Source organism: Cyanistes caeruleus, chromosome 37 (genome assembly GCF_971803275.1).
Source record: "Cyanistes caeruleus chromosome 37, bCyaCae1.hap1.1, whole genome shotgun sequence".
NCBI lineage: Eukaryota > Metazoa > Chordata > Aves > Passeriformes > Paridae > Cyanistes > Cyanistes caeruleus.
The window spans coordinates 288124-297987 of record NC_141738.1 but is presented as its reverse complement, the minus strand read 5'-3'; the positions used below and the strand labels follow the sequence as shown (position 1 = coordinate 297987).

The following is a 9864-nucleotide window of genomic DNA, read 5'->3' as shown; positions in this document are numbered from 1 at the left end:
GCTGCGGGATCTTGGCAGTAGCAAGGTTAAAAGACGATATCCAAAGGCTGTTGGACTTTGCTGGGTCCAGATCCTGATGTCCAAGGGCTGTTGGACTTTACTGAGTCCAAACCCCGATATCCAAGGGGTGTTGGACTTTGCTGGGTCCAGATCCTGATGTCCAAGGGCTGTTGGACTTTGCTGGGTCCAGATCCTGATGTCCAAGGGCTGTTGGACTTTACTGAGTCCAAACCCTGATGTTCAAAGGCCGTTGGACTTTGCTGGGTCCAGATCTTGATGTCCAAAGGCTGTTGGATTTTTTGGGTCCAAACCCTGATGTCCAAGGGCCGTTGGACTTTGCTGGGTCCAAACCCTGATGTTCAAAAGCCGTTGGACTTTGCTGGGTCCAGATCTTGATGTCCAAAGGCCGTTGGACTTTGCTGGGTCCAGATCTTGATGTCCAAGGGCCGTTGGACTTTGCTGGGTCCAAACCCTGATGTTCAAAGGCTGTTGGACTTTGCTGGGTCCAGATCTTGATGTCCAAAGGCTGTTGGACTTTGCAGGGTCAATAGCACAATATCAGAGTGCCATTGGCCTTTGCAAAGTCCAAACCCCAAGGCCCAAGAGCCGTCGGCAACTGCAGGGTCCAAGCCCCAGACATTCCATGGGCCGTTGACCCCAAACATTCCATGGGCCATTGACCGTTGCCAGGATCCAAACCCTAACATTCCAGGGGCTGTTGACCCCAAACATTCCATGGGCCGTTGGCCGTCACCCGGATCCAAACCCCAAACATTCCATGGGCCGTTGACCCCAAACATTCCATGGGCCGATGGCCGTCACCCGGATCCAAACCCCAACGTTCCATGGGCCATTGGCCGTCTCCAGGATCCAAACCCCAACATTCCATGGGCCGTTGGCCGTCACCCGGATCCAAACCCCAACGTTCCATGGGCCATTGGCCGTCTCCAGGATCCAAACCCCAACATTCCATGGGCCGTTGGCCGTTGCCAGGATCCAAACCCCAACGTTCCATGGGCCGTTGGCCGTCACCTGGATCCAAACCCCAACATTCCATGGGCCGTTGACCCCAAACATTCCATGGGCCGTTGGCCGTTGCCAGGATCCAAACCCCAACGTTCCATGGGCTGTTGACCATTGCCAGGATCCAAACCCCAACATTCCATGGGCCGTTGGCCGTCACCCGGATCCAAACCCCAACGTTCCATGGGCTGTTGGCCGTCACCCAGATCCAAACCCCAAGCATTCCAGGGGCGCTGGGAGAGCCCTTCCCCTGGCTCTGCCCCGTCCCTGCTGGCCCTCGCTGTGCCTCCCCCGTGTCCCCACAGCCCTGCTGGGCTCGGAGCCGGAGCAGCTCACAGCCAGTACAAAATGGGAAGAGCTGTTGGCTCCCTGGAAGGCCCTTGGAGAGCGCTGGGCACGGGGCAGAAATGGACAATCACCGACCACCTGGAGCCCGACTGGAAGAGATTTTTCGGGGTGTGGGCGGTCTGGGACACGGCAGAGACCTCTCCATTGTCGAGTTAGATGTTGGGAGTTTATTTCAGGGCGTGGGTGAGGGAGCCCTGCTAGGAGCCAGCAGATGGAGCTCAAAGCAGGCTCAGAGGGAACAACAGAAAAAGGGGTAGAACATGAATTCTGTGAGCTCAGGACATGAATTCAAGATTTAAGATTGCTAAGAAAGAGAGGAACAGAGCAGAAGTGAGAGAGCTGGGAAAAGAGACCGAGCTCTCCTTTACAATTGTTTATATAATCTATACATTGAATATTCTATTCCTTCACCAATCAATCTTTCTAAGTATACCAATACAGTAACATTTGTGTGTGACCTATAGAAATCTCTTCTTTTGCATATTTTTAGTTACCTCAGGGTCCCTCAGACCTTTCCCTATAAGGCTGGGGAGAGGGGTCCCAGTTTTATTGGGGGACAGAATGTGTTCTGGCTTGCCAGGCCGGTTTCTTTGAATTCTTCAAACTGTGCTTTCATTTGTATTTCTACAAATGGAGTCATATCTATAATTCCTTTCTGATTCTACCTTTTCCAACACCCAACAAACACAGGTGATGGATTCTGCTCCCGGGATGGGAGGACAGGGTGTGTGGACAGGGGAATGAGGGGCTGGATGAGCCATCCTGGCCAGTGGCCAGCTGGAGCTGAGTCAACTGTGTAATTTCTCTCTCTTCTTGCTTCTTTTGGGCTGAATTCTCTGTGGATATATCTTTTCTTTAGTCTCTCAGCTTCTTTTGGGCTGAATTCCTCTGGGATTTTCCTTGGTGGGGAGTCTCATTTATCTCCATCCTTATTATTCGAAGAAAACTCTTGAGCTCGTTAGAATTTTGTTTCTCGTGTTTATTAAAAGGTGATCACAAAACTTAACAGGTCTCTCCAGGCTGGCTACACAAGGTTAATCTTTGCAGTTTGGTACATTTCTTTCTTCTGATGGTACAAACAAGGCCTTGTGGCACATTTTGTGTCTGATGCACAAAACGGCCCCGAAATACGCAGTTCTTTTATCTTTATACCTATTTTTACCCAATTAACAATAGACATGTATATTATTTTTCTTAATGACCCATCACCTCTGTGATGCACTGCGGCATTTTCTATCCAATCACTGACTATTACCCAAAAACCTCTAAGAGAAGAACATGAAGAAGAAAGAAGAAGGAACAAGGGACAACACCTTAAATTTTCCATCTTGTCTCCTGTTTTCTAAACTTTTTCACCCAGTGATTTAAAAAACTGGCATCTGAGACCCCCAAATTGGGATCAGGGACCCCCAAACTGGGATCTGGGAGGATCCCAGTGGAGTTTGGGTCCCTCAAACTGGGGCTTCAGGTCCTGGACTCCTCAGCTTGGGTCAGGGACCCTCAAAGTGTAATCTGGGTTCTTTAAACGGGGTCTGGGACCCCCAAACTGGGATCTGGGACCCCCAATCTGGGATCTGGGACCCTCAAACTGGGATCTGGGCCCCTCACATTGGGATCTGGGACCCCGAAACTGGGATCTGGGACTCTCAAACTGGGATCTGGGACCTTCAAACTGGGATCTGGGACCCCTAAAGTGGGATCTGGGACCCCCAAACTGGGATCTGGAACCCTCAAACTGGGATCTGGGACCCCCAAACTGGGATCTGGGACCCCCAAACTGGGATCTGGGACCCCTAAACTGGGATCTGGGATCCCCAAACTGGGATCTGGGACCCCCAAACTGGGATCTGGGACCCCCAAACTGGGATCTGGGACCCTCAAACTGGGATCTGGGACCCCTAAAGTGGGATCTGGGACCCCCAAACTGGGATCTGGGACCCTCAAACTGGGATCAGGGACCCTCAAACTGGGATCTGGGACCCCCAAACTGGCATCTGGGACCCTCAAACTGGGATCTGGGACCCCTAAAGTGGGATCTGGGACCCCCAAACTGGGATCTGGGACCCCTAAAGTGGGATCTGGGACCCCCAAACTGGGATCTGGGACCCCTAAAGTGGGATCGGGGACCCCCAAACTGGGATCTGGGACCCTCAAATTGGGATCTGGGACCCCCAAACTGGGATCTGGGAACCCTAAAGTGGGATCTGGGACCCCCAAACTGGGATCAGGGACCCCCAAACTGGGATCAGGGACCCCCAAACTGGGATCTGGGACCCTCAAACTGGGATCTGGGACCCCCAAACTGGGATCTGGGACCCTCAAACTGGGATCTGGGACCCCCAAACTGGGATCTGGGACCCCTCAAACTGGGATCTGGGACCCCTCAAACTGGGATCTGGGACCCTTCAAACTCTTGTCTCAACCCTGACTTTAAGCTAGCACGAGCCCTTGGCAGAATATTGCATCAAAGAAATGATAAATTCCATTTTCATGAAACAAAAAATGACTAATTGTTAACGAGACAGTGAAGAATGGATGAGAATTTGGGATGAGAAATCTGCTAAATGGATTTTGTGGAGACAATGAAGAATGGATGAGAATTTGGGATGAGAAATCTGCTAAATGGATTTTGTGGAGACAATGAAGAATGGATGAGAATTTGGGATGAGAAATCTGCTAAATGGATTTTGTGACTGTATCTTGTGAAGTTTATCAGGGTGTGAATTCTGCAGAATGTATCCTATATAACCACTTAATGTATAAGTTTCACTAAAAAAGTAACTTACAGAGCTTGGCTGTTATCAGCTGGATAATAGAAATATATTATATTGTATTATATTATATTTTATTATATTGTATTTTATTATATTGTATTAGATTGTATTAGATTGTATTATATTGTATTACATTATATTATATTATATTACATTATAATGTATTACATTATATTATATTACATTATATTACATTGTATTATATTATATTGTATTGTATTATATTGTATTGTATTATATTGTATTGTATTATATTATAAGGTATTATATTATAATGTATTATATTATATTACATTATATTATATTGTATTCTATTACATTATATTATACTATATTATACTATATTATACTATATTATACTATATTATACTATATTATACTATATTATACTATATTATATTATATTATATTACATTACATTATATTACATTACATTACATTACATTATATTATATTATATTACATTATATTACATTATATTACATTATATTACATTATATTACATTATATTACATTATATTACATTATATTATACTATTTATATTATATTATATTATAGTGTATTATATTATAGTGTATTGTATTGTATTACATTGTATTACATTGTATTACATTGTATTATATTATAGTATATTGTATTGTATTATATTATAATGTATTATATTACATTATATTCTATTATATTACATTATATTATATTCCACTATATTCCACTATATTCCATTATATTATATTACATTATATTATATTCCACTATATTCCACTATATTCCATTATATTATATTATATTATATTACATTATATTACATTACATTATATTACATTACATTATATTACATTACATTATATTACATTGTATTATATTATAGTATATTATATTGTATTATATTATAGTATATTATATTGTATTATATTATAATATATTATATTGTATTGTATTATATTATAATGTGTTATAATGGAATATAATATAATGGAATATAATAGAATATAATGTAATATAATATAATACATTATATTCCATTATATTCCACTATATTCCACTATATTATGTTATGTTATGTTACATTATGTTACGTTATATTATGTTATATTACGTTATATTACATTTAGAATAGAAATGTAGAAGTTAAAGCGTGAAAAACATTAATTATCCAATCATAATAAAATACAGATCACGTTACCTTCCCAAAACGCTATAAAAATGTCGCTAAAACTGTAATAAACTGGAACAAGCAGCCAACTCCTGTCAAGTCCTCTCTGGATTCCCAAACCCTTCTCCTACCCCTCACCAAGCCAAGGGATCTCTGGTTTCCATCCCAGGTTCTCTGGGGGTTCCCTGCCAAAGCTGATCCCGCTATTGACCAGCTTGGAGATGGCTCAGTGGTCACAAACCCCCCCTTTTTTTGGCTTCAAAATTGGCTTTTTCTGCTCTCCATGGCGGATTTTGAGAGTGACACCGTGAAAAACCTGGAGGGACACGAGGGGGAGGTGAGGTTGGGGTTTATTTGGGGGTACAAAGGGAAAAGGGGGATGGGGAGACCTCCGGGTGGAGTTTTGGGTCTCCAAAAGAGGGGGGAGGTGAGCAGGAGGACCCCAGGGTGGGGATTTCGGATCTTCAGGGTGGGCTTTGTGGGGGTCCCAAGGGGAATTTTGGGGTCCCAGGGTGAGTCTTGAAGGTCCCCAGGGTGGCATTTTGAGGCTCCAGAGTTGATTTAGGGGGTTCTAAGATAGGTTTTGGGGTCCAAGATTAATTTTTTGGGTTCCAAGATGGATTTTGGAGGCCCAGGATTGGGGGATGTCTCTGGCATTGGCGCCCCCTGGTGGCTGGGAGGACTCGGTGCCAAATTTTCTCATCCCCTCTGCGGGGGGCTTTGGGGTTTTGGGAATTCCCAAAGTGGATTTTGGGGTTTCCAGGGTGGATTTTGGGGTTTCACGGCGAGTTTCGCTCTCCCCAGGATGGATTTGGCCATCTCAGGCTCGGTTTTGGGGTCCCAGAGTAGGTTTCTGGGGTACCAGGTTGGATTTTGGGGGTTCTGGGCTGGGTTTTTCAGGATCCCAGGATGGATTTTTTTAGGGTTCCAGCACCCGCAGCGCGAAGTCCAGGGCGGGGGCGCTGTGGGTCAGACACCCCATGGACACCACGTCGATGTGGGGCCCCAAAAACTGGGGGAGGGTCTCCAGCACGATCCCCCCGCTGGCCTCCACCGTCACCCCGGGGTGCGCGGCCTTGACCTGCGCCGCCGCCGCGTGCAGCTCCTGGAGGGGGGACACCCGCTCAGCTGGGAGCACCCCCTCCCCAAAATTCGGGGGAATTCTGAACAGAAACCCCCCCTGGAAATGGATGCTACACAGTGCAGAATTCCCACCCCCTCCCCAAAATGTTGGTGGATTCCCAAATCTGCCCAATTCGGGTCCCCCCCCTGCAAGAAAATCACCAATTCAGGGATTACTCCACCCAAAATTGGGGTGTCCTCCCCCAAACCCTCCAAATCGAGGGTTATTCCCCTTAAACCAGAAATCTAATAAAAACAGGGGTTTCACACCCAACATCTGCCCAATTTGGGACGTCACCCACCGCTGACCTTCAGAACAGCCCCAAATTTGGGCTCTCCAACCCACTGACCACCCAAAATTGGGGTTCACCCCCCTCAGAACCCCCCAAAATTGTGCCCCCCCCCCGCCCAACCCCTCCAATCCAGGTTCTTCCCACCCACAGAGCCCCACGTTGTGGTCCCCCCTTAACTCCCCAAGTCAAGTCCACCCAAAACACCCCAAACTGGGATTAGCCAACCCTCTGACCCCCCCAAAATAGGGATTCCCCCTCCTGTCTTTGGGGCTGCCCCCCAATTCCAGCAGATTCCCGTTCCATTGGTGCAGCCTCACCCCTGGGCGTCCCCAATTTCTGCCACTCCCCCGGATTTTGGGGGCTCAGCCCAAAGTCACCCCCACTTTTCGGGGTCTTCAACCCATTCTGCCTCCCGTTTTAAAGGGTCCAGACCCCCATTTTTGGGGTGCAGCCTCACACCTGGAGGGTCCTCCCATTCTTGGGGGTCGCTGACAGATTTTGGGAACTCACCTGGTGGGGGCAGAGGTCAAATCTATGGCATTACCCCTCCCCCCCCCACACTTATTGGGAGGTTTGTGCCCCATTTTTGGGGTTTATCCTCATCACATTTGGGGGTCTCGCCGATTTTGGCCCCCCTCCCATTTTGGGGCTCACCTGGGGGGCCAGGTTGTCCAGCAGGACGATGTCAGCCCCAGCCCCTGCAGCCTCCAGCGCCTCCTCTGCACTCGAGCACTCCACCCCCAACTTGTGGGTGAAGCCCCCGGCCCGGCGCACCCCCAAAATCATCTGGGGAAGAGTGGGGGGGTCAGGGGGAACCCCAGAGTGACACCCAGCCCCTCAGACCAAACATGGGGCAGGGTAAAATAGGGGGTCCCCCCCCGTGGTTGACTCAAAATTGGGGTCCCCTCATCACCCCCCCCCCCTCCAGTGATTCCCACAAACTGGGGGTCTTCTCCCCACATCCCCCCCAATTCAAGGGTGTCCCCCGACCCCAAAATTGGGGTTGCCCCACCCAGAAACACCCAAATTTGGAGTTACCCAACACATGGTTCACCCCCTCCCCTCATTCAGGGGATGCCCCCCAGTTTTCCTCCCAAATTGGGACCCCCCCCATCCCCCCCAAATCCAGGGGTCCTCCCACTTCAGTCCACCCAGAATACCCCAATCCAGGAGTTTCTCCCAAAACTGGTACCCCCTTCAAGGATCTGTGCTTCCCCACCACCAATTCGGGGTACCCCAAGCCATCACTGCCCCCCAAAACCGAGGGTCCTCCACCGAAACCCCCCGTTCCTCCAACCCTCATTCTCCCCCCGCCCCAAAATTTGGGTTGGCGCTCCTCGCACCCAGAAGCCGCCAACTCAAGGGTTCCCCCCACCCATCTCCCCCCAAACTGGGGTTCCTGGGCCCCAAATCTCGGGGGCACCCCACAACCCAGGGGTCCTGCCAACGTGACCACCCAAATTCTGCGGTTCCCCCACACCCAGAGAACCCCCCCCAATTCAAGGACTCCCCCCCAAATTCGGCGTCCTCACCTGCTCGAGCCCCCCCGCTGCCGCCGCCAGCGCTCGGTGATTGTCCTTGAGCAGGAGGAGACCCCCCAAACCCCCCCGGTGAGGGTCGGCGCCCCCCACCCCCAGCGCGTATTTCTCCGCCAAGCGGAAGCCGGGCGTGGTTTTTCGGGTGCCCCCCACGACCCCCGCCCAGCCCTGAGCCCGGGCCACCCCCACCGCCCTGGCGGCCATCGAGGCCACCCCGCTGCAGCGCCCCAAAATATTGAGAGCCACCCTCTCCCCCCCCAGCACCCCCGAGGCCGGACCCTCCACCTCGGCCACCAGCGCCCGCCCGGGGGGCAGCGCCGACCCTTCGGGGACCCTCCAGGTGACCCGGCACCCCGAGACCCCGAAAACGGCCTCGGCGAAGGGGACCCCGGCCAGGACCCCCCCCGAGCGCCCCCCGCCCTTGCTGAGCAGCTGCGCTCGGGTCTCCGCGACCCCCGCGGCCGCCAGAGCCGCGTCCGGCCAGGGAGCGTCCTCATCCAGCCAGGAGCGCGCCAGGGAGCGCAGGCGGTGCGGGGCAGGCGCGGGGGTCCTGCCCGGCCCGGGGGTCCTGCCCGGCCCGGGGGGCTCCGAGCCGGCCATGGTCCGGAGGGGAGCCTGGGCAGAGCCACAGGGGGCGTCACTCGCGGCCCCCGGGGGGATTTGGGGTCCCGGGGAGGGGTCTTGGGGTGCAGGGAGGGGTCCCTGAGAGGATGCTGGGGTGCGCAGAGGGATTTGGGGTGGTGGAGAGGGGTCCCTGAGAGGATGCTGGGGTGCGCAGAGGGATTTGGGGTCCTGGGGAGGGGTCCCTGAGAGGAATTTGGGGTCCTGGGGAGGGGTTTTGGGGTCCCGGGGAGGGGTCCCTGAGAGGATGTTGGGGTGCACGGGGGGATTTGGGGTGCGGGGAGGGGTCCCTGAGAGGGTATTGGGGTGCGCGGGGGGGTTTGGGGTCCTGGGGAGGGGTCCCTGAGAGGATGTTGGGGTGCACGGGAGGGTTTGGGGTGTGGGGAGGGGTCCCTGAGAGGAATTTGGGGTGCACGGGGGGATTTGGGGTGCGGGGAGGGGTCCCTGAGAGGAATTTGGGGCACGGGGGGTTTTGGGGTCCCGGGGAGGGGTCCCTGAGAAGATGTTGCGGTGCACAGGGGGGTTCGGGGTCCTGGGGAGGGGTCCCTGAGAGGAATTTGGGGTGCGGGGGGGGATTTGGGGTGCGGGGAGGGGTCCCTGAGATGAATTTGGGGTGCACGGGGGTGGATTTTGGGGTGCGGGGAGGGGTTTTGGGGTCCCGGGGAGGGGTCCCTGAGAGGAATTTGGGGTGTGTGAGGTGGTTTGGGGTCCCGGGGAGGGGTCCCTGAGAGGAATTTGGGGTGCACGGGGGGGATTTTGGGGTGCGGGGAGGGGTTTTGGGGTCCTGGGGAGGGGCCCCTGAGAGGAATTTGGGGTCCTGGGGAGGGGCTTTGGGGTCCTGGGGATGGGTCCCTGAGAGGAATTTGGGGTGTGCAGGGGGATTTGGGGTCCTGGGGAGGGGCTTTGGGGTCCTGGGGAGGGGTCCCTGAGAAGATGTTGGGGTGTGTGAGGGGGTTTGGGGTCCTGGGGAGGGGTTTTGGGGTGCGGGGAG

At 52.0% G+C, this 9864-nt stretch overlaps 1 protein-coding gene across 1 annotated transcript; it reads right to left on the bottom strand.

The window, feature by feature from the left end:
- Positions 1-5631: 5631 nt before the first annotated feature.
- Positions 5632-8852, bottom strand: LOC147647453 (nicotinate-nucleotide pyrophosphorylase [carboxylating]-like). The gene is made up of 3 exons (XM_086871867.1): positions 8247-8852; positions 7369-7500; positions 5632-6404 (listed from the first exon to the last, which is right to left on the bottom strand). Exons 1-3 carry the CDS (start codon positions 8850-8852, stop codon positions 6219-6221), a joined length of 924 nt encoding a protein of 307 aa, XP_086727993.1. The 3' UTR covers positions 5632-6218.
- Between the last annotated feature and the right edge of the window lie 1012 nt (positions 8853-9864).